Source organism: Myotis yumanensis, unplaced genomic scaffold (assembly GCF_028538775.1).
Source record: "Myotis yumanensis isolate MYYU_CA2020_CCGP unplaced genomic scaffold, mMyoYum1.0.hap1 SCAF_3, whole genome shotgun sequence".
Taxonomy (NCBI): domain Eukaryota; kingdom Metazoa; phylum Chordata; class Mammalia; order Chiroptera; family Vespertilionidae; genus Myotis; species Myotis yumanensis.
This window is the reverse complement of record NW_027223754.1, coordinates 105840348-105866349: the sequence shown is the minus strand read 5'-3', so window position 1 is coordinate 105866349 and position 26002 is coordinate 105840348. Positions and strand designations below refer to the sequence as shown.

General features: G+C 42.1%; 1 protein-coding gene across 6 annotated transcripts in view; it reads right to left on the bottom strand.

The window, feature by feature from the left end:
* MICAL3 (microtubule associated monooxygenase, calponin and LIM domain containing 3) overlaps positions 1 to 26002 on the bottom strand; it is a 253825-nt gene that overhangs the window by 78409 nt on the left and 149414 nt on the right. For all 6 annotated transcript variants that reach the window (XM_070409266.1, XM_070409267.1, XM_070409269.1 and 3 more), the window contains 2 exons: positions 21334 to 21422; positions 20471 to 20558 (listed from right to left, as the gene is read on the bottom strand). In XM_070409266.1, coding sequence (XP_070265367.1) covers positions 20471 to 20558; positions 21334 to 21422 — 177 coding nt within the window. The remainder of the gene's footprint in view (positions 1 to 20470; positions 20559 to 21333; positions 21423 to 26002) is intronic.

Here is a 26002-nt window from a genome sequence, read left to right as displayed (position 1 = left end):
AGTGTTCCATCAGAGATTTTGGAAAAATTGAGGTGGAAGACAGAGTCAGCTCACTAGTCTAGTCCTATCAGGCCCTGGGTCTAACTATGCAGAACTAATCTTATCCAGAGCTTGCTGCAACAAGAGAAAGCACTGTAAGATGTTCCTTTGGGCCAGGCCCCCGTGGAGGCTCAGTTTTCCCAAGAAAGGTAGCACTCAAAGGATATTCAGCAAATATATGAAACTCACCACCTGCCAAAATATGCTTAACATTACTTGCCCATAACCTAAAAAATGGGAAATTAAAGAAATTAACAAAATGAGTATCCTTGATTATTTTTCCTGAGCAAGACCAGATGGTTACAACAAGCACCAAACCTCCCCCTGTCCCTCAGGGTCCTCCCTCTCTTATCAACTAATGGAAGAGCCTAGGAGAGCAGAGGGAAAAAAAATTGATAGATGTAGGTTTGGCAAGTCAAAGTTTAACCAGTGGGGCCAGGGAGCTGGCCAAAACCCACTGGCCCCTCCACTTCACATACTAGTGCAGCAACAACCACACAGTGGCTTTCCAGCTAAAAGTGAGATGAAAGATTTGGAATAATTCCTAAGGCTGGTTCTTCACTAAGTAAGGGCAGGCAGATGTCAGGTCATTGGAGGCCAAGTCCAGCTTCACACATACCACAAGGAAATAGCTCCTGGGATCTGGGTAGCATTCTAAATAGGAAAAAACCTCGGCCTGGCCTAAAGGTTCTGTTTGGGAACAGTTGCTGCCTACATGACAACTATATTATCCTGAAAGAAATATTTTTCCTAACAGGACAACCTGCTCTCAGTTGATGTGCAAGAGGTGCCAAAAGCCGTCATTTGTATCTATCTGATTCCTGGAGAGACATGAGGGATTATAGATGATACTCAAGAGTCCTCAGCAGGCAGCTTTTCTCCCCCTTCCCCTCCTACAGTAGTAACAAAGCCCCAGTACCAGGAGTGAACTGCTGAGGACACTGTAGGACTTTGGGCAATGGTGAAGGGTACCATATAAGAGATGGGGACAACTGAAGGCCTTTTCTCACCTTGCCTATATTAATTTCTGGCCTGTTTTCTTTCCATTTTACTTTCCTTCTTTATAAGCTTGGGAAAGCTTCAATGAAATCTAAAAGTTTGACAAGGACCTAGGAAAGGGCACAGTGAACTGAGATTGATTTTCATCACATTCCCCATATCTATAAATAGGATGAATGCTAGGGTTAATTCATTCAACCATTCATTCAACAAATACTTATTTGCATACCTGCTTCTAGCCAGGCACTGTGCTAGGTGTTCTGGCATTCTAGTGAGTAAAACAGACTACCCCTCTGTCCTTGGGAAGCTTGCATTCTCATGGAATATGGTTACCATCTACCTGCCAGGATAGACAAATCGTCCAGGGTGTCAAAAGGTGTGAACTGTGGCCATGTTCTAAGAAGAAACATGGAGAAAAGCATTCCTGCCATTTTAGAATAGAAATTCTCCCTTACAGTTGCTCTCTTGCTTCTGTTTCTTATCAAAAGTTACTTGAGAGAGTGAGGTAAGTGGCATGGCGGTGTGAGAGGACCTCCAGGTCTCTCCCCTTGAAGTTACAAGTTGGACATCTGTAATTAATAAAGGACTCCCTGCTCAACACACAAATACTTCTGAGGAATCAGGGCAATGAGACATCTGAAGGTGTGCATATGAGAGTGAACAGGGGAGATGGGATGGAGGAAAGGCAGAGATGGGAACCACACACGCAGTTCAGAGCTTACTGTGCTCCCAGCAGATGTGATTAGCAGTGAAGGGTCAGGGTGCAGCTCCCACAGGGCAAACTGGAGAGGCAGAGACAGCAATGGGGACTTGGTGGCTGGCACACATTGAGGCTGAGCCCAGTATCAGGGCAGAGAAGCAGTGCTAAGGGTGGCAGCATTCCACATATCCCTATCATTGCACAGAGAAATCCATAGTCTTGGGAATCCAGCCCCTGCTCACTTCCTGTGGACCACCTGGCATTAAAATCCTTACTTGGCAGATGGTGAAAGGGCAGAAACAACTTTCCAGCGTAAGTGGTCTGTTCTCATTGTGGTTAAACCCACTGGAAAAAACAGAGCCACAGATGCATGAACTCCTTTCCCAGTGCCTACCCCTTTCATACCCATTACAGTGGAGCCTGGTAGAGGCTGCTGGGTCATCTCAGACAGAGCAGCTCTGCTAGCAGCTTCTGGCTATAGGAAAGAGGTGCTGGGAACACACAGGCCAGGAGACCCATAGCCTGTCACATGCCACCGTGGGCGTAGTGCCCTGAGACTGAGGTGATTAGCTCATAGAGGATGCCCACCTCCTTGGGTAATATGAGGTGTTGTCCATGGCCAAGGTGACACCACCCCACAGAGATCCCAGAAGCCCCAGTAGTGTAGATAAGAGAAAATAAAATCTAGTACTTTAGCACCACCTACTGGAAAACAAAAGAAAACCCCTACTTATCAACCTGTTAAACCAGCGGTTCTCAACTTGTGGGTCGAGACCCCTTTGGGAGTCAAACGACCCTTTCACAGGGGTCACCTAAGACCATCGGAAAACACATATATAATTGCATATTGTTTTTGTGATTAATCACTATGCTTTAATTATGTTCAATTTGTAACAATAAAAATACATCCTGCATATCAGATATTTACATTACGATTCATAACAGTAGCAAAATTACAGTTATGAAGTAGCAACAAAAATAATTTTATGATTGGGGGTCACCACAACATGAGGAACTGTATTAAAGGGTTGCGGCATTATGAAGGTTGAGAACCACTGTGCTAAACAGTGAAGTCAAATACTTAAAAAAAAAAAAAAAAGATTGCATCCCCATAATTGCCCTGGCAGAGAAATAATCCACCAAACACAATGAATAACAAGGTAATAGGGAGTTCAGATAGAAAATAAAAAACCTCCAGAAAATAAACTAAATACATGGAAGACTGTAATTTAAATGATAGAGAATTCGATATTGCAGTTCTAAAAAAACCTCAAGATATAAAACTCAGAAAAGCAAGTCAACAAGTTCAGGAATAAGGAATAAAATAAAGGAATGAAAGGAGTAATTCATCAAAGACATTGGAACTATAAAAAAGAACCAAACAGAAATTCTGGAGCTGAAAAAACTCAATAGATGAGATGAAGAATAAACTAGCAAGCGTAGGAAATAGAGCAAACCAGATGGACAAAAGACTTAGTGATATGGAAGATAGAAATCTAGAAATGGCTCAAATAGGAGAGAGAATTGAGAGTAAACAAAACAAAACAAAACAAAAAAACACACACACAAAAGAGAAGAAAGGGAAAGGGAACAGAGAGCATATTCAAATAATCCTTACAAGAATTTCCCAAACCTGTGGAAAGAACTGGACCTTCAAATCCAGGAAGCTAACAGAACACCTCATTATCTCAATCCAAAAAGGCCTTCGTCGAGGCATATCATATTAAAGCTGTTCAATATTAATGATAAAGAAAGAATTCTCAAGGCAGCCAGGGAAAAGGAGACAGTAACTTATAAAGGAAACCCTATTAGATTGTCATCAAAATTTTCAACAGAAACCCTATAAATGAGGAGAGAGTGGAGTCAAATATTCAAATTATTGAAAGAAAGTAATCACCAGCCAAGAATAATATATCCAGAAAATTTATCTTTTAAATGTGAAGGATAAAGGCTTTTCCAGACAAAAGCTGAGGCAATTTACCACTACAAGTCCTGCATTACAAGAAATGCTGAAAGGTGCTCTTCTACCTAAAACAAAAAGACAAAAGGATACAAGATTGTAAGATGACTAAAAGACAGAAGCAGAAAATTGCAACTCTTGTTCAGATGAAGGTATTAAATACTTAAATATAACAAAAATATTAAAGGAAATAAAAGCATTAAAAAAAAAGAAAAAAACTATTACAATTTGGAAGTGAATCCACAGCATAGAAAAAAGAATGATTTGTGATAACAAAAACATAAAAGAGGAGGAAGGGAAGGATTGAACTTGCACAAGTGAATGGAGATAAGATACATTCAGAAGAAAAAGGACTATTGCACTTAGGAAACTTTTTTTTTTTTTTTTTTTTTTTTTTTTTGCACAAATGTAATGGTACCCCCACACACAAAAATCTAGAACTAAGGGAAAACATCATAGAAAACCTCCAAACTAAAATAACAGACAGAAACACAAGGGAAAAGAAATAATGAAGAAACAGAGCTACCAGAAAACAAAAGTTGAAATGACTATAGAAAACTTTCTTATATTAATAATCACCCTGAATGTAAATGGACTGAACTCATCAATCAAAAGGCAAAGTAGCAGAAAGGATTAAAAACAACAAACAAAGCAACTATTTGCTGCCTTCAGAAAACCCACCTCAGCGGCAAAGACAAACAGGCCCATAGTGAAGGGTGCAAGGTGATACTCCAAGCAAATGGCATCCAGAGAAAAGCAGGGGTAGCCATACTTTTATTAAACAGAATAGATCTAAAGATAAAAAAGGCAATAAGCTACAAAGAGGGATGCTTTATTGTAGAGAGTGCCTGGGAGAGCACCTGAGCAAAGGTCGTCAGCTGAGTCCAGCGGCGTAGGCAGAGCCATGTTCTGGAAACATACCTCGCCAAAGGCAGGAATGTTGTCAGTCCTAACATTTAGCTCAGGTGCCAGGGGCTGGGTGCCATTATCTAGGTTCAGCCAGGCACCAGGGGCGGATGCAATTATCCGGGTCCAACCAGGCTTGACAATTACGAAAAGCCACAAGAATGAAGAATGCAGCCTGATCTTTAAAGCATGACTTTAACATAATTTCCTTTGTTTTAAAGTCTAGTAAAACTTCCTATATAATAAATGTGCCGTATATAATAAATGTGCTGCACTAGTTCTGGGTCACTATCTCTCCATCTGAGAACAGTGTCCCACCTGGTCCCAGCTTTACTTACTGTCTCTGTGTCTGTTTCTTTCTTTTTCTCAATCCCTAGTTGCCCCTACTCAGGTCTCGTTTGCTCTCTGGCCATGCTGGTCGTGGCAAAACCGACACCTCATAATGACAAAGGGGGCAATTCATCAAGAAGACATAACACTTACTATGCACCCAACCTGGGGAGCACCAAAATATATAAAAACAACAGCTAACAGAACTAAAGGGAGAAACTGACAAAAATACAATTATAGTAGGGGACTTAAATACCCCATTAACAACAATGAATAGATCATTCAAACAGAAAATCAATAAGGAAATATCAGCCTTAAATGACACATTAGTCCAAAGAGACATAATTGATATTTATTTTTCACCCCAGAAAACATACAGTGGAGAAAGGAAAGCCTCTACAATAGGGAAAATTGGAAAGCTGCATGCAAAAGAATGAAACTAGATTGCTATTTGACACCATACATAAAAATTAACTCAACATGGATCAAAGACTTAAATATAAGACCTGAAACAATAAAATACACAGAAAAAAATTATAGGTACTAAATTGGTCTCAAAGAGGATTTTATAAACTTGACCCCAAAGGCAAGGGAAATAAAAGCAAAAATAAATGAATGGGACTACATCAAACTAAAAAGCTACACAGCAAAAGAAACCATACAAAAGAAAAAGGAATGGGAGAAAATATTTGCAAACAAAACCTCCAATAAGGGCGAACATCCAAAATATATAAAGAACTCATACAATTTGACATAAAAAACAAACAGTCCTATCTAAAAATGGGCAGAGGACCTGAACAGACACTTTTCCCAAGACATACAAATGGCCAACAGATATATGAAAAGCTGCTTAACCTCACTAGCTATAAAGCAAATGCAAATCAAACCACAATGAGATACCACCTCATGCCTGTTAGAATGGCTGTTATCAATAAGACAAGAAATAACAAGTGTTGGAGAGGTTGTGGAGAAAAAGGAACCCTCATTTACTCCTGGTGGGAATGTAAACTGGTAAAGCCATTATAGAAAACAGCTTGGCTGTTACTCAAAAATTAATAATAAGCTACTGTGACCCAGCAATTCCTCTTCTGGGTACCTACACAAAAATTTTAAAATATTTATTCGTAAATTATATGAACCCCTATGTTGATTGCAGCATTATTCACAATGGTCAAGACATGAAAACAACCTAAGTATCCTTCTATGGATGGCTGGGTAAAGAAGATGTGGTACATAAATACAGTGAAATACTACTCATCCATGAGAAGAGATGAAATACTGCCAATTGTGAGAATAAGGATGGATTTTGAGAGTATTATGCTAAGCGAACTAAGTCAGATGGAAAAGGACAAGAACCATATGAGTTTACTTAAATGTGGGATATAAAACAGAAAGCAACAAATGAAAAAATGAACAAACAAACTCACAGACAAAGACAACAGTATGGAGTTTATCAGAGGGGAAGAAGGTTGCTGGAGGATGAAGAGGTAAAAGGGTTAAACATATGGTGATGGAAGGAGACTAAAGTTTGGTGAGCACACAATGTAATATATAGATGATTATAATGTTGTAAGCCTGAAACTTATATAATCTTATTAACCAATGTCACTCCCAATAAATTTAATTTAAAAAGTTCCTGGATATTTTTGCTGTGACTTCACTTTTAAAAAAGATTAACTAAATTCATTTCATATGCCCTCCTCATACACCCACCCCAAACTTTGCCTGTCCATGATTTTGCACTAAGGAACATACGAAGCCATGAACTAGGTCTGAGCTATAAGGTCTCAGGGAGGTAAAGGAAGATGAAACCTCTAGAACAGTGGTTCTCAACCTGTGGGTCGAGACCCCTTTGGTGGTCGAACGACCCTTTCACAGGGGTCGCCTAAGACCATCCTGCATATCAGATATTTACATTACGATTCATAACAGTAGCAACATTACAGTTATGAAGTAGCAATGAAAATAATTTTATGGTTGGGTCACAACATGAGGAACTGTATTTAAAGGGCCAGAAGGTTGAGAACCACTGCTCTAGAAGAAAGGAGATTACCAGGCTGGCAGTATAAATTAAATTCCCACCCCCAATGCAAAATTTGTTAAAGGAGCTTTCCCATTGCCTAGTTTACTCCCATTGGAAAGAGTCACAAAATCACCCTGGGAAATTAGGGTGTCCCTTCCCACACAGAATCCCAATCCTTACAAGGCTTCAAGGCGGATCTATGCCTCAATTTTGTTTTCTTCCTGTTCAGGTTGGAAATAATACAGCTGCTATGCTCCCATGCTTCCTCATATACTAAGAAATATAAATGAAACCATTTGGAGTGGTGGCTATTATAAAACAGAGCCACTGTCTCACCCAGAGACATTTTCCCACATGGGATAAGGTCTTTCTCTTGGAATGTATTAAGCTGGAGTTGGACCCCAGTGACTTGAGCTGGGTGGGTAACAATAAAGAATCAGCTTGGAGATTAGTCCACTCCTTCCATCTTGCTTTGAGCTAAAGTTTCTGTATGAGTTGTGTAGCTGTCTGAAAAGTAGGCAAGGCACCCACCATCCACATTGAGTATCATCTTGGCTTATAAACCTGAAATAATGGATTGGGTCATTCTCTGCCTCAGGGATTTCATCACTGCTCTGGTCAAGCTGGGTAATGTGATCCGGCCTCTGTGGGAGAAGGGCTTCAGCATGTGTTTAGGAGGAGGAGGCCACTCCCAGACTAGAACCTGGTTGAAGAAGTAGATTTAATGGGGCTTAGTTAAAAGGCCTTGAAGTTTATTAAAGATCTTTCTTTGCTTATTAAAAGGTGCCTGGGACCACCAATTTGGGCTTTCCCCCTCTTTCGCCCTCAATTAATTTGTCTTGGAAGACTCTGCTTGACTGGGCTCAAATTTTTATACCTTTTATAGCTATTTTTCATTCTCAGCAGGCACTAAACACTTTGCAAGCACTGCGGTAGTGCATAGGAAGGGTTTCTCTTGCTTTGGAGGACAAAGAAAGAACTTTCCAAGGCACTGTTATGGCAAGATGACTTTTGTCCCTACCCATCTACCCTCTAACAGATTCTTCTGTGGCTTCTTACTGGCAGGGAGTAGGAGGTCCCAGAAAATTTCCAAGATCACATGACATGAGGGTATAAGATGTTTCTTTGTTTATGAAACAGGCAATGAAGGAATAAGGACAACTACCTGTGTCAGGCCTCATGACAGGCACGTTGCATATACTGGCCACTGAATATCATAACACTCACATCAATCAGTATTATTATCATTGTTACACTGAGGGTTTTGAGTCTCAGTGATATTAAACAATATGTCCAAAGGCTCAAATGAGGCAGATCCAAGACTAAACCAGAGCTGTATACACAGAAATGAGGCTCCTTCCACCCAACCACACAGGACAGAATTGTTAACTGCCCATTGCACATGAACTATTTATTATTCTTCATTTGTGATAACTATATTTTTATGTGGGGGCATGGAGAAAAGTAGGTCATACGAATTCAAGGGAGAGCTCTGTTGCTTTGGAGATATTTAATTACCAAGAGTTGGGAAATTCTAAGCTAAATATTATACGACAGAGAGTCCAAGGAAGAAAAACCCCAGTAGGGAACAAACCAGAACTGTACCAGGAAAAACCACCCAGAGGGGAAAAGGGACATCATGTAGACGGGGATGCTGGTCTCAGGAACGCTAAGGGCACGTGCTCATATTCCTTAGGGATACTGAGGGCTCTTTCATCACCACAGCCCTCTGCTCTCATTCTGTGTGATCCCACGGAACTTTTATCTTTATGTTAAATTATTTTTACTGTTATTACAATATCCCTCAAAGTTGCCTTTTGGCAGTTGAAAATCCTGGTACATGTCACTCTATCTGGCTGAAGTAAAGAGGTTTCCTTTAAGGTATACATCCTGCTCTCCATTAAAAATCCTACCAGGGTATTGCATGGCTCTCTTGATAATATTTTTTATTTTTAAAAATACTGTTATTTATTTCAGTGAGGAAGGGAGAGGGAAAGAGAGCTAGAAACATCAATGATGAGAGTGAACCATTGATTGGCTACCTCCTGCATGCCCCTTACTGGGTATCAAACCTGCAACCTGGCCATGTGCCCTTGACTGGAAATGAACCCGGGACCCTTCAGTCCGCAGGCTGACACTCTATCCACGGCGCCAAACCAGCTAGGGCAGTGGTTGGCAAACGGCGGCTCTCGAGCCACATGCGGTTCTTTGGCCCCTTGAGTGTGGCTCTTCCTAAGCCTTAGGAGTACCCTAATTAAGTTAATAACAATGTACCCACCTATATAGTTTAAGTTTATGTGAGTTCAGTCCAAAGTGGCTTAAAGTTAGATAAGAATTTCCATGTTTCTCTCCTGTCAGTACAAAAAGAGGCAGACAATCATCTCTTTCTATCCTTATACCCACACTCCACTCAGGGGCAGGGCAGGTAATTTCTTACAAGGACTGTGAATGGTAGCTGTAAAAGCAGCAAGAGAATGAAAATTTGAGCTCAACCACCTTTGGGGGCTTTTATAAAAGTAATAAAATAACATAGTACAGAAAGAGAATGACAGAAGATTTATAAGTTAGAAGTAGTCACACTGGGGACCAGAGAACAACAAACATCCCCTCACCCTCGAGCATAATCCCCATCTCCTCCAAAGGAGGTTGATCTCTTCTGACCCACCCACCCACCAACCCACCCCCACCTTTCCTTTGAGATTCAACAGTCTGTTTTTTTGTTTGTTTTGTTCTGGGCTTATTCTTACTAATACAAAAGTGTCCATCAGTGGCCAAAACCGGTTTGGCTCAGTGGATAGAGCGTCGGCCTTCGGACTGAAAGGTCCCAGGTTCGATTCCGGTCAAGGGCATGTACCTGGGTTGCGGGCACATCCCCAGTGGGAGATGTGCAGGAGGCAGCTGATCAATGTTTCTCTCCCATCGATGTTTCTGACTATCTGTCCCTCTCCCTTCCTCTCTGTAAAAAATCAATAAAATATATTAAAAAAAAAAAAAAGTGTCCATCAGTGGATGAACGAATAAAGATGATAAGGTACATATATGCAATGGAATACTATTCAGCCATAACAAAATATGAAATACTGCCAGTTGTGAAACATAGATATGGACCTTGAGGGTACTCTGCTAAGTGAAAATAAGTCAGATGGAGAGACAAAGACCATCTGATTTCATTCATATGTGGAATCTACACAAAACAAAACACACAAAAAACCCTGTACAAAACCAAATAGATAAAGAGAACAGATTGGTGGTAATCAGAGGGACAGAGAGTTTGGGGACAAAATGGGTGAAGTGTGTCAATTGTATGATGATGGATAGCAACTAGACTTTTGGTTGTGATCACTTTGTAGTGTACAGATGCTGAATTACAGTGTTCCACACCTAAAATTTATATACCAATATTAGCTCAATTAAAAAAAGAATTGATAAGGAGAAACTGAAGAGGGAGTCCATTTCATATTATTTATAGTCAATTCAATGGTTATTAATTCTCTTCCTTAATGTCTTTAAAAAATATTTGTATTGATTTCAGAGAGGAAGGGAGAGGGAGAGATAGAAACATCAATGATGAGAGAGAATCATTGATTGGCTGCCTCCTGCACATCCCACACTGGGGATTGAGCCCGCTGGGCATGTGCCCTGACTCGGAATCAAACGTGACCTGGTTCATAGGTCAATGTTCAACCACTGAGTCACACCGGCCAGGGTCCTACAGTCTTTTGACTTTTCCCCTTCACATATCGGTTATGAAACCCTTTACTCTTTAATCTACTACTATCTTTCCAAATGCATGTTCCTAGGGGTCATTGCAAATTGGGGGACATATATATCCCAAGAATAAGAATCCCAGGGCATTCATGCATGTTTAATAAAAATTTTATCTGTGGAGCTAAAAACATAACACTCTTCCCTCTTATTACATGCTGACAAGTTGAAGTTGTAGAGAAGGAAGAGGGCAGCTGTGTAAGCACAGTGGGCACACTGTACTCTTGTGTCTTCTGTAAAGTCTGTTTTGACTGCCTGTTTCCCCATCTGCAAAATGATACCCACTTATAGGCTGCCATGAGAATTAATGAGTTAACACACAAAGCATCTAGACAGTGCCCAGTACCTAGTGATTACTACAAGCCAGCTCTTATCATTAGTGTGTGTCTTCCTCAAATTTTCTGAATTAGTGTGACAAAGGCTATGGTAAACTAACTAGTACTAATCACATGGGAGGAAAACATGAGTTAGCACACTTCAAGTTTTTCTCCTTAAAAAACTTTTTTTAAAATATGCTTTTATTGATTTTAGATAAAAAGGAAGGGAGAGGGAGAGAGAACATCTATCAGCTGCCTCCTGCAAACCCTACCAGGGATCAAGCCCACAACCTGGGCATGTGCCCTGACCGGGAATCAAACCCGATGCATGGAAAGACGCTTAACCAACTGAACCACACTGGACATGTCTCATTTTATTTTTTTTAGGAAAAGACTTCAACGGAGAAGGGGACTCTCTTGGTTGTAAATATCAACAGCCCTTTGTTCAGGTATTTCAGTAGCATGGAACATGGTTGCCAGCTCTGGCATCATAGCAAAGCCAATAAGACTTTGGCTCTCACCTCCTGCAGCCTGTTATCCAGGCACCCAGCCCAGCCTACTCCTCTGAGGCTTGGACTGCCCTGGAGCCACTTCCCTACACCGTGTCCCAGTGTTACTGGGCTTCCCAATGCCAATTTCCTAAGAAAGGTGAACCCATCTAAAAGGCAGGCAGGTAGCTGGTTTAGAGTAATTCACATAAGACTAAGCTCCAGGAGAGACTACTTACTTTTTAAAAAAAAATCTTTATTATTGAAAGTATTAAAGATGTCCCCCTTTATCCCCATTGACCCCTTTTAGCCTGCACCAGTCACTGGCCCCAGGCCTTCACCATACTATTGTCTGTGTCCATGGGTTATGCATATATGCATATAAGTTCTTTGGTTGATCTCTTCTGACCCACCCACCCACCCACCCACCCCAACCTTTCCTTTGAGATTCGACAGTCTGTTCCATGGTTCTATGCCTTCCCACCATTTTACCAGCAAAGAGATTTTTTACTTTTAAAGAAGAACCTATTAACTCAAGTCTTTGGTAGAATGGTGGGAAGGATATTTTATAGCTGGTCTCTCCCCAACACTCGTCTTCCTAGATCCTTAGTTCTAGAAAACAATGAGCTGTTCTAATTCCATTATAGTCAATATCAGCTATTCCCTAGTTACTAGGTTGAACTCAGGTCCAAGAACCCATGATAGGTTAGCTTCTTAGAGACAACATTCTTTCCTTAAGCTCCCAGTTAGAGTTTGAATTCTGAGCAACTACCAAAAGCCAAGAGATCACCCTCTCTGGAACTCACTTCAACAGTATTCCTGGCTTTATTAACCTTGAAAGAATATGAGAACTAAAAAAAGAAAAAGAAAAAAGAAAGAATATGAGAACTAAATGAAAATATTATGTAGGCCTTTGTCAGTGAAACAGCTTGATTTTGTCATGTTTTTTGAGGAAAACCAAAACCCACTGAGGCTCTGGTACCCTTAGGTCCTTGCCTGGTAGTGCTGGTCTTCAATAATGGAACTGTGGGACCTTACTTTTTAGTTGGGTTCACCTTTCTTGGGGATGGCTTTGGAGGGGCCCAGTAACATTGGGATGCAGGGTGCTGGGAAGGTAGCTTTGGAATCCCAGAGAAACAGGTGGCTCTGGGAGTAAGGGCCTGAATTCTTCTAGTGACAGGGGCTAGTTAATATAAAATAATTATTATATATTACAGTTCCAGGCAAAGACCTAAAAGAAATCAGGCTATACTATGAAATAATAGTTATAGTGGGAATAAGTCTGATATTTTACTGAAGTACAGAATAAAGAACTCAGTCAATTAATAGGCACACTTGAGACAGCTTCATGTGATTAGTGTATAATCTCAATGAGCTGGATAACTACAAAAAGAACAGAGGAGGTAAGGAGAACTGAATATCAGAGGCCAGTAGGAATTCTGACTCAGTTATAATGGTTTTTCTAGTGATTATCCCAGCATGGCCCCAAGAAAGTCTGTTGTATAGCAAGGCAGAGTTGGGGCCCTGGACTCCCTTCTGCTGAAAGGTGAAACTTCATTGGCAAAACTTCCCTTTATGCCAATGAGGGGCCACTGGAAGCGGGTGAGTCTTCCTCACATTTTGGAGTGCTGACTATACTGTCCCAATGCTGGGAGGAGAACAATAACATCAAAGGCAAGGTTCAGATTAGTTAGTTTGAGTTAGGTTTTGATTCCACCTCTTGCCCATTAAAGGGCCTCAGAAATATTTAGAAAATGTTCATAAAGTATGCAAAGCTATGTGGAAGTTGACCCACAGGAAGTAAAAAGGAGACGGTATTCATGTGGCTGGTGAAACCTGGAAGTAATTAAAAGAGATTGGCATATGCCTGGAGCTCCACCTCTTTCCAGGCGTATGGAAGATGTTTATGAACAAAAGCCTGTCCCATCCAGAACATCAGTGGTGGAGAGACAAGGAGCAATTGAGAAGAAAGATGCATCGGCAGTGAACACACACACACAGTTGAAAACTGGGCAGTAACAAGAGGGAGGACCCAGCAGCCCATGGCCTTACTTAGGCAGGGAGCGCCAATTTGACTTCCTCCCCCTTGTTTCATTATGACTAATGTACTTGTTGGCACTTGTGGGCTGGCTGGTTGACTGGGTCTGAGTTGCAAGGTAAGAACTGGTTTTGGAATCTTTTTAAAAAAAATATATATATTTTATTGATTTTTTACAGAGAGGAAGGGAGAGGGATAGAGAGTTAGAAACATCGATGAGAGAGAAACATCGATCAGCTGCCTCCTGCACACTCCCCACTGGGGATGTGCCCGCAACCAAGGTACATGCCCTTGACCGGAATCGAGCCTGGGACCTTTGAGTCCGCAGGCTGACTCTCTATCCACTGAGCCAAACCGGTTAGGGCTGGTTTTGGAATCTTGATGAAGTTTTAGTTTTATAAGACTGGGATTTAGGGAGGATTCTTCCTGAAATCCCCTGCTTGGCTGTTACATTTAAGAAAGCCCTGTGGGGGTATTTTTCTTCCATTTGTACCTCAGGGGGACACTTGTGGGGCATGTGCCCTACATGGCATTATCCTGCCCTATTTTTCAGTATAAAAAGAATGCCCCATTTTTATTGCCAGTACTGTTTCATGTATGCACCATAGAATCCCTCCTAGGGAGTATCTAAATTGGGATAATCACTGGGGAGTTTATGAGAAAAAAAGAAAACGGATTTCAAGAAGTTTCAGAAAGAAATTGAGACTCAAATGGAGTTCTCCAGCATCTTCACAAAGGGTGGCACAGAGTCACATCTGTTGTCACCACCTTTCTTAGAAACTTTAGGACACTGTCCTAAATAATAATGGTTCTCCTCTCTTTTCTTATTGGAATATGGGAGGGCAACAGTAGCAAAGGCTTAAATCTGAAGAACACATACATGTATCTGTCTTTCCTCATCACTCATCACAATAAATTCTTAGTCAATTTATTGTGACTTACTGCATACTCCACATCCCAACGCTTTTTCTCTTAGCCTTTTTCGGGCACCCAGATACTGACCGACTTATTTCAGAGAATGGGGAGCAACAGACTGAAAACTTGGGGGTGGGTGGGAATGAGCAGGCTAAGAGGCCACTCAGACTCTCTACTGAGACAGCTGTGCTCTGAGGAGTACAATGAAACAAATGACAGTGTTCAGGCAGAGCTGTGAGCTATGTAGGGATGCAGACCCTTTCTGACAGGGGAGACTGGTTACTCAGAACACCAAGAGAACCCAGTATTCTGTTGCTCTATTCTGTGGGAAAACCCAAGAACTCCCCCAGTTCCAGGAGAGCTGCTTCAGAGTAGAGGAGGCCAGGAAGGCCTTTTTAACAACGGACACCCAAGTTCCTAGAGCCCAGTAGGAGCAGACTTAGCACTGAGTGCTCCCCCACCAAGTTGCCCTCTTTTGGACCAATTTAGCACCAAAGCTGGGCTGTGCCACTGTGGTCAGTATGCTGACCAACACACCAGGCCGCTGCCACGAAGGCACAGCAGTGTGTGAGAAGGGGACAGGCTGACCCTCCAGGCTTGAGTGGATGAGCAGAACTGGATATACTAGCTCAGTGACAGGTCACAGCAAAGGTGTTGCGGGAGAGATGCCAGCCAGGGAGCACAAAGCAAGAACCTTCAATGTCACCAGGAGCAAGTCACTGCACCTTAGGAAAAGCTTCAAGGCAGAGGAGACAGGATTGCTCACAGTCCCCATAGCAGCCTGCTAGAATCAGAAACAGAGGTTGTGCGTCCCCATGGTAGACACCACTCAGTGTGGAACTTCCACCCTCCATCTGCTCCAGCCCTCACGCCGCTCACGCTGGCTAAACAAATATGGGACACAGGTAGCATGTTTCCTGTTCTTTTCTACCCACAGCTACTACAAAGTAAAATGTCTCCCGCTGCCCGAACAGGGGCCCTGCCATTAATGAGAATCTATATTTCAGGTATAAATACCCTGTTTCCCCATTTTAATACACTTCTGCTTAATCCTTGCCCTGCCCTACCTTACCCCACCCCGCCCCACCCCACTCCACCCCACAGTGGTTTCAAGCCAACTCCGAGACCAGTCTGAGCTACCCCCTTTCCCACCCTCCAACCAGGAAAAAGGTAAGGAAAAGAAAAACTCAGAAACCTGAAGATTGTTTGGAATTTATTCTCTTAAATAAGAATGATAACATTTGTTAAAAAAAATTAAAAGCACAACACCTTAGTTTCACAGAAACCACAAAAACGAAGTTACATAATGAAATAAAAAAACTCACAAAGAAACACACCAAAAACTCACAACAGCACAGGTTAAAAACAAGGGCTACGGAGGCCAGAGATGGAAAGGGGGTGGGCTCCTGGGCAAAGCTCATCCTCCCTTGGTCAGGCTTCTTTGTACCATTGCTGTGAGAACCCTGCCTGCTGCCTACCTTCGCACCCTTTTCTCTACCCTGAGCTGAATGGCGGTGGAAAAGGGTACCGATTAATTTACTGGTCATGTGTTCAAGGCTACTCTGGGCCCCTTTTAGGAGGGACTAAAAATGTTCCACTGTCCTACAGAGATACACTGAACACCAAGAGACAGCAGCAAGCTGCAATGACTAGCCCAGTGGAACAAGTAGCTAAGCCTGAAAGCAAAACAGAGGCCAGGTGGGGTGTTGGTTCTCTGTGGCATTTCACCAGCAACAGAACCCAGGCTTTCCTAGTTTGCTCTTGAATCAATTTCCTGAGGCTGGGAGTGTGTACTTCCCATTTTCTGAGCTATAGGTATGCTGGCTACTCTGTCCCCTGCCAGTCTGACCAGAGCACTGAGCAGGCCAATGGCATGGCTCTCAAAGTACAATCCCTTGGTTTCCAGAACCAAGGAATAGGAAGGTTTAGAAACAGCTTCATCATTATTGTTATTATTTAGGTTATAATTATCTAAATATCTATTCATATATTTGAAGTTAAACCTATAAAAATAGATAAGTGTATGTAAATAAATACTCACACATTACCATTAACTATGACTCTTGGGGCCAGGGTTGGGGTGTTAAGCTAGATTGCAAAATCTCTTTGCTCTACTAATAGGTTTTCCAAAAATGCCCCTAAGGGATTTATAGGGGAAGCAGTGAGATTTCCTAACTTCCTCCTGCCAGACAGGAGCCCCAGGACTGAACAGAATTCCTTGTACAAGCATGGCCAATCTAGCCGGTGTGCAAAGAAATGCCTGCATTTCCTAATGCCCATTCAGCATCCGCACTATGAAATCTAATGGCTTATGCAAGGGGTATCTGGGGACTGGGAGAAGGCACCTGCCATGTGTTGCTCTGCTAGGTACCTTTTTAAGTTAAGATTACCTTTCCATAAGATAAGAGATAACTAAAGGGTTTCTTCTATTCCATCTCTGTTGCCTGTACTAGAAGAAAAGCTCTTCGGTTTCTTGTTATGACACCCCACAATTTTTATGCTTTATTTTTGGTTATGGACTACATGAGATATAACTTTTCCTGAAGTCAGGGTGTGTACTCTGAGGAAAGGAATATCTGTGCCAGGTCCACTAATCTGTAGCAGTTAAGAATAAGAAGGTTGGAAACAAAACAGATTTGAGAACAGAAAAGAGGGTTGTTGTTTTTTTTTTGTATTAAAAGCACATAACAAAAATACTGTGAACAATGTCCTCCAAGTATTAAATCAGGTAGCAGTTACAGACTAGGTTACCAGAGAAAGACAACACTGTAGGGCAGACCTACAGTAGGGTCTTTTAACTTGTGGGTTGTGTTTTTTTTGGCAACAGTAATTTTGGCATGAGGGGAAAAGAACATAAGGGAGCGGAGACAAATGACACAAAATAAAGAGGAAGCACAAAGCAAAAGCAAAAGCACAGCAGGGTCATGTTCCAGCTATAGTCATAGCTTTTCTGGCTCTGACCCCTGGGGATATGAGTCTAGGACAGTGGTCGGCAAACTGCGGCTCGTGAGCCACATGCGGCTCTTTGGCCCCTTGAGTGAGGCTCTTCCACAAAATACCGACTTCTGCGCATGGGTCACGAAGTTTCCATCGCACTGTACACGCGCGCCCACACGTGGTATTTTGTGGAAGAGCCACACTCAAGGGGCCAAAGAGCCGCATGTGGCTCGCGAGCCGCAGTTTGCCGACCACTGGTCTAGGAGGATGGTTTATTTGTACATGGCAAAATCAAGTTCATTCACTTACAGCCTTTTCTTGTTTAGAGTACAGCAGAGAAGATTTGCCATAGATCTGGGTTAATGACTGCTACCTATGACACACATTGATACCGCTGAAGCACCTGAGTTTTTCTGAAGCGTTTCAAAAGGAAATTCTAGTTAACCAATCAATGCTTAATTTGGGATATAAAGAAGGAAACCCCTATCAAAGGAGAGAAAAAAATCTCTTTCATGGCAACTATAAAAGACCACCCATGGTTTTGCTCCTTTTCTACAGAGGCTAGCAAAATTAGGCACCTCATAGGGGAAGGCTGCTGCTTTGGAACATGTTCAGACTCAGAGCTGTGATTTCCAAAAGCTCATGTCTCCAGAGGCAGATACTAACTGCATCTCATCAGCACTCATCAGCACTAAGTCCTGGCCTTCTTACCACCTAGAGCAGTGATGGCGAACCTTTTGAGCTCGGCGTGTCAGCATTTTGAAAAACCCTAACTTAACTCTGGTGCCGTGTCACATATAGAAATTTTTTGATATCTGCAACCATAGTAAAACAAAGACTTTTTTTTGCTATTTATTTTATATATTTAAATGCCATTTAACAAAGAAAAATCAACCAAAAAAATGAGTTCGTGTGTCACCTCTGACACGCGTGTCATAGGTTCGCCATCACTGACCTAGAGTGTCCCTTAAACCAGGGACAGTGCCTGCCTCGTTCCTTGGGATGCCACATCTTGAACTCCTTGTGCTGTAACAGGCAAGTTACCTTTAGAATCAAGAACCATGGGGACTGATTTTTTCCTCAGGGCTTTGATTCTTTAACCACATTGCCAACTCTACTTTTTTTTACTATCAAGACCTGGGGCGGGGGTGGAGGGGGGGAGGGCGGGGGGGGGGGGGGGGGAGGAGAGGGTGTCACTTTGCAAAGGATATGACTGCCTAATCAACTCTCGTCTTCTCTCCCTGCTTTGTACAGTATGCTTCTTCTCTATGGAACCCTTAATTCTTTATAACTCCTCAAAACCTGAAATCCATTATGCTTTCAAACTAGACAATAAAATGGCAAACTGAACCATTAGGGAAAGTGAATAAATGCAGCTTGCTCAGGAACAATCTGAACTTCATGGTGTTTATTCATTTTAAAGAATGTTCTGTACTCTATACCCAAAAAGAAAGTTTAATTTCCTTGAACTGTTTTACTGAGCAGCCAGGTTCTTTGGAAAATCCATCTCTGCTGGAATAAGACCTGGTTAAATGCACATTCTAGAGTGCAGAGCCCAAACCTCTGCTTGGATCCCTTTGGTTATTTTTCGCTTCCCCCTATGTTCTGTAAAGGGCTATCAGCACTTCATGAAAGAGACAGATGGTAAAGGGTTTCAAGGATATAGAAGGTTTCAAAGTCATTCGTGGCTTAAATTTTGCTATAAACTGTTGGTCCAATCTGCAGGGCACTTAAAAAAGTTTCCCCAGATTATAATAAGGGCACACACAGTAGAAGGAGCCAAACTCACCTAGTTCAGCGGGGGTATGCTGAGTCTTAGCCTCCAGGTAACCTCACCAGGGGTATCACATAGCCTCTAGCACATTCTCTCTCCCAGAACACATGGGTTCACATTAAGTTCTTACATACAGAAAAAGAAGCAACCCTGGGAACCTTTCATTTGAAGATTGAGTAAGAAATTCTTGTCTTTTCCCACCCCCAATTCCTTCTCCTTAGTTTCTGGCATTAGCTAATAATCTTAGTTTTTATATGGTAATTTTTAAGAGTTTGTAAATGGATGCTTTAGACATTATTTGCTTTGAATGAGATGAAATGTGTGATAGATAAAAACATGGCCCTGTTGATTTCCTCTTACTTACACAGCGACCCTGGCCTGCTAACAATCTGGGCTGTACTGAGGGCATCAGCTTATGGAACTATGAACATATCTCACACGCTGGTTTGACATGGAGCAGACAGGTAGATAGATAGATAGATAGGGGCAATTTTAAGGGGGGGAAAACACAATTCTTCAAAATGAGCCAAATCCTGCCCTGCAAAAATCAGAATAAATGTGTTTTTAGAGGGAGGGATGGTATCATTCACCTCCTGACACAAGGAAATGGTTAGTAAGAGTGGGACAAATTAGGGCTTGATCCTTGTTAGAAGTTCAAATGCCCCAAAATGATCAGGACAGGGCATGTCCTTTAATGGTTCTAGATCAAGTAGACGAGAAGTATCAGTTCATCTAGATACCTAAATAGGGAATGGGATGCAAGTCCAAAAGAACATAAATCCAGATAATGGGGCCTTATCAAACTCAGTGCTATGTCAAGAGTCCCAAACTGGAGCTATAAGAAGGCCCTGAAATTCTGAATTATCGCCTGGGTCAATGACAAAAGCAGCCTGTTTAGATTTCCTGTTTATCTAGGCAGAGCCTAGAGCAATCACCTCCATGTGTTTGATGGAGGTGGGCAGGCCACAAGACTATAGCAATACTTTGAGTAGACATTACGAAGCTTGGGTGATAATGCTTACCAGATGGGGCCCCTACTGGCCCAAGGTTTGCCAGTGAAACTCCCCTCTGATTTGTACCACCACCTCTGACAGGCCATAGAGAAAGGGGACTCCGAATGCAAGCAGCTGGCACATGAAAAAGGAGTCCAAAGGGTTTTGGGCCACCTGATGCCCAATCGAAGAAATGTTGCTTTGGAGGTGCTGGCTCATCCCCCTGGCCTTGTCACAGAGGCCAAGCGAGTGACGTGCCACCCAGCCAAACAAGGAAGTGAGGCTACCTGGAGTTCTATCAGCAGGGTTGGTGATGGTACTGGCAGGTGCATTTGCGTCTGCAATGGGGCCATCCTGCAGGGGTCCTCTGGCCTCCTAGGAAAGTCCGAAAGAAAAAGAAGAGTGACTGACTGAAGCACTTGAATCTTAGGAGGCAATGACACCCCAACTGGTTAGTTTGTTGCTCTCACCAGTCAACCCAGAGCTATATTCCACACAAAGTAAGTCTTTCTTTAAAAAAACAGGACATATTTCACATGTAAGTCATGAGGAGTCAAAATCTAGCTGCACCCAAGTATACCTCTTCTTACAAGTCCTTCTGCAGTCAACAGGAGTCTCCCAAGTAAGCATTAGCTAGCCTGCTCCCTGACAAGGAGACATCATGGAGTAAAGATGGAGAGAGGAGCTGGTTACTCTCATTTAAAGAGAGAGAGAGAGAGAGAGAAAGGAAAATGGTTCTTAGATAAGTTATTCACACAAGAAAGAAAGTGAAAGGAATCGGCAGGCAGAGCAGATTATTTACGGCTAAGTTCATTTTTAGGCTGTCCTTTTCTCAGAGAGATGCTTATTTACAAAGGTAAACGTCTTCTTTTATATAGAGTGAGCAGAAGGGAAGGTCTGACACAGTCTTCCAAATCCAACTAAGGTGGTGGATAGAACATTACTTCAGTGAAATGCAGAATTAGATTAGGCTTGAAAAGTTGGTTCCCTCCCCGAAATCGACTATGACCACCTCTCAAGCAAGCCTTTCCCACTCATAGGAAAAGCAATTCAGTGGCCATTCAGCAGGCTCTGCTGGCTACACACTGTCACAACACTGAAATACATAGTGCTTGCTGCTTCTCCCCACTTAGAGATGGATTACCATTACCTTTCCAGACAGAAGAGTCACTGCTGGTCTCTTCCTCTGTGCAGAGCTGGAGAGTCGGTAACAGTAGTGTGGTTTGCAGTAGAATTTACCTGCAGGCAGCAAAAGGCAGAGGAAAGGGGAATGAGCACAACTCTATAATTCTGAACTTGACTTCCTGGTCTTGGCACATTCTTTATCCATCTCCTGTAGCCATGAGCATCATCACCACCCTTGCCTTTTCCAGGTTCAGGCTTCTTGTCCATGGAGGCCAGGCCTTCCCTAAAACTTTGATTTCAGCCCTCCTCTTCCCTTTATCCTTTGGATATGTGAAGGCCATTGAGCCATCAGCCAATCAGTGCCCAGAACAAAGATATAAGGCTTACATGGTAGGGCCAGCAAACAAAGTGGCAGTGTATGCAGAACAAAGACATGGTCACATGAAAAGCTGGGAGTAGCATTTGTGGGGAAACCAAGAATGAATACAAATGCAGGGTGGAGGTGTGGAGGCTGCAGAGGTGGGGCACGCATTGAATGTTAGTTAACTCAAACAGGACCCCTCTGCTGCCCCTTGTCAGCACTGGTCAGACTGCAACTTATGACCCCTTAGTGGGTTAGGATCAGCATTTAGAAACAATACAATGCAAAACCAAACCAAAAAAATCCTGCAATGGACTATAAATAGAATGAAACAGAATACAATAAAATAAAAAACATTAGAGTGGTGCATAGTACATAATCAGAATTAAGTATTATTTCTTGCAACTTTTAGCTGCGACTACATTTGTTTACTGGGTACTAATGTATTTGCTATGGTGGGTATGGTCAAAATTATGAAAAACACTGATCTTGGCTTTTCCCATGACACTGGTAGTGACTTAGTCACAAAGGGTCATTTTTTGATTCTTTTCTTTATTCCCACTTAAAGAGTCAAGGTTTTTGAAAATTAAAGGGTAGACCTTATTATACAGACTGTTGAAACAGGAACAATCCCACTCATTCTTCTTATTTGTATAAAGTGCTCATTCGAGAAATGAACTTTTCCATTCTCAAAGTTAAAATAAGAGAACCTAACCAGAAAAATAAGAGAAAAGATCAATAAAACTAAGAGCTGTTTTTTAAAATAAATAAATAAATAAATAAAACCGACAAACCTTAACTAGGCAGAGAACTCAATTAAATAAAATCAGAAATGAAAAAGGATATATTACAAATGATACCACAGAAATACAAAGGATCATGAGAAACTACTATGAACAATTAATTATATGCTAACAAGCTGGATAACCCAGAAGAGACAAATAAATTCCTAGAAACATTCAATCTATTACTAAGAGTAAATCATGAAGAAATAGAAAATCTGAATAGACCAATATCAAATGGTCTGTAATCCATAAATTCAGTAACCAAAACCCTCCCCAAGCAGAAAAGCCCAGGACCAGATAGATAGTTTCACTGGTGAATTATACCAAACATTTAAAGAAGAATTAACAGCAATCCTTCTCAAACTCTTCCAAAAAACTGGACAGGAGGGAACACTCCCAAACTCATTTTACAAAGCCAGTATTACCCTGAAACCAAAGCCAGATAAGGTAGCTACGAGAAAAGAAAATTATAGATCAATATCCCTGATGAACATAGATGCAAAAATTATCAACAAAATATTAACAAACAGAATTCAATATCACATTAAAAGGATCACTTGGCATAATAAACTGGGGTTTATTCCTGGGATGTAAGGATGATTTAACATATGCAAATCTATAAATGTGATATACCACATTAATATAATGAAAGATAAAAACCACATGATCATACCAATCACTACAAAAAAAGTATTTGACAAAATACAACATCCTTTTGTGATAAAAATGCTCAACAAATTCAGTATAGAAGGAACATACCTCAACATAACAAAGGCCATATATGACAAGCCCACAGCTAACATCATGCTCAATGGTGAAAAGTTGAAAGCTTTTCCTAAAATCAGGAACAAGACAAGGGTGCACATTCTCACCACGCTTATTTAACACTAGCGGCCTGGTGGGGTCCTGAAGGGTGTGGTGGGATCCCCAGGGGGTGGGGAAGCCAGGATGCGATCGGGCCTCCCAGTGGGCGCTAGGCAATCCGGATCCATCCTGGCTGACATTCATGCTGGTTGTTGGGAACCACCTGGCGGCTGCTTTTATATTGTTTCTTCCTTGCAGAGATTCTAGGGGGAGGGAAGTGGCTGCTGTGCCCAGTGTAGGGCGGTGCTGGTCCCTTGGTGCCTGGCCCTTACTCTGGAGATTGGACCTGCAGGACTACTGAAGGAGTGAGTGGCTGCCACTGGGCTGGTGGGCTGCTGGGAAGGGTCGGACAGCTGAGTGGCGCTCCTGCTGTGGGAGCGCACTGACCACTAGGGGGAAGCTCCTGTGTTGAGTGTCTGCCCCCTGGTGGTCAGTGTGCATCACAGCAACGGTTGTTCTGGTTGTTCAGTCATAACGGTTGCTTAGGGTTTTATATATTTGACATAGTGCTGGAAGTCCTAGCCAGAGTAATCTGACAATAAAAAGAAACAGAAGGCATCCAAATAGGAAAGGAAGAAGTAATATTATTTTTGTTTGCAGATAATATGATCTTATATATATAAAATCCTAAAGACTCCACCAACAACCTCTAGGACTAATCAACAAATTCAGTAAAGTTTTAGGATACAACAAAACATCTGAAAAAGAAATAAAACAATCTCATTTAAGTAGCATCAAAAACAATAAATACTGAGGAATAAATCTAACCAAGGAATGAAAGACCTGTATATCAAAATTAACAAGACACTGATTAAAGAAATTAAAGAAGACACAAACAAATGGAAAGATATACTAAATTCATAGATTAGGATAATTAATATTATTAAAATATCCATAATACCCCAAATAATATATAGATTCAATGCAATCCCTAAGAAAATACCAATGGTATTTTTCACAGAAATAGAAAAAAAAATCTTAAAATTTGTATGAAATCACAAGAGACCCTAGTCAAAGCAATCCTGAGAATGAAAAACAAAGCTGGAGCCATAATATTCCCAATTTCAAACTACATTACACAGGTATAGTAATCAAACACTATGATACTGGCATAAAAATAGGCACACAGGCCAATGGAACAGAGTCAAGAGCCTAGAACTAAGCCCACACATATATAATCTATCTAATAATAGGTAATATGCAAATTGGTCGGGATGCCATCACATAACGACTGATCAGCAGGCTGCGTGAGCAGGAGTGGGTGGGCGGGAACTTGCAGCATCGGTGGGCAGGGACTTGCGCCGCCTGGGGATGTGAGGCTTGTGTCCCCGTTCCCTGCACCAGCCAGGGGACGTGAGGCTCACATCCCCGCCCCCTGCGCCAGCCTGGGGACTTGAGGCTCGCGTCCCCGACCCTGGCAACAGGCCCCTCGGGACATGAGGCTCGTGTCCCCGCCCTCTGCACCAGCCTGGGGACTTTAGGCTTGTGTCTCCGCCCCCTGGCAACGGGCCCCAGGACGGGAGGCTCGTGTCCCTGCCCAAAGCAATGGGCCCCGGGACATGAGGCTCATGTCCTCGCCCCCTGCACCGGCCTGGGGACTTGAGGCTCACGTCCCTGCCCCCTGCACCGGCCTGGGGACTTGAGGCTCGCGTCCCTGACCCTGGCAATGGGCCCCTCGGGACATGAGGCTCGTGTCCCCGCCCCCGACAAAGGGCAAATAGCAATATTAAAATATTTCCTCTAATTAATTCCCTTTTAATGTGCACGAATTTTGTGCACCAGGCCACTAGTCCTATATAATAAAAGCGTAGTATACAAATTGTCCCCTTAACTGGGAGTTCTACCAGGGGGCAGGGCCGGGGGAACAGAGGGAGGCCCCAGCTGGCATCAGCGGCAGGCAGGTGATAGCAGGCAGTTGGAGGAAGGGAGTGAGTACCTGGCTGGCCGCCGCCAGCGGCTAGGGACCCTACCAGTACCAGTACACGAATTTCATGCACTGCGCCTCTAGTCAAGTAATATTTGACAAGGGAACTAAGAATACTCAACTGGAAAGAGTCTCTTCAATAAATGGTGCTGGGAAAACTGGATAACCACATGTGGAAACATAAAATTGGACCTCTATCTTAATCTACTTAATAAACTTTAAATGGATTAAAGACTTAGCGTACGACCTGAAACTAACTCCTAGAAGAAAACAGAGGGAAAATTCCTTGGCATTGGTTTTGGAAGTAATTTCCTGGATATGACAGCAAAGGCACAAGCAAAAAAGGCAAAAAATAAACAAGTGGGACTACATTAAACTAAAAAGTTTCTGCACAGCAAAAGAAACCATCATCAAAATGAAAAAGCAGCCAACGGAATAAAAGAAAATATTTGTCAATCATTATATGACAAGGGGTTAATATATAAAATATGTAAAGAACTCATACAACTCAATAGCAAAAAATTTAATGACCTAATTAAAAAATGGGCAGAGAAACTAAATACACAGTTTTCCAAAGAAGACATACAAATGGCCAACAGGTAGATGAAGAGGTGCTCAACATCAGTTATCACCAGGGAAATGCAAATCAAAACCATGAGGTATCACCTCACACCTGTTACAATGGCTGTCAACAAAAGAAAGTGTTGGTGAGATGTGAAGAAAAGGAGACCCTTGTGCAGTGTTGGTGGGTTTTGTAAAC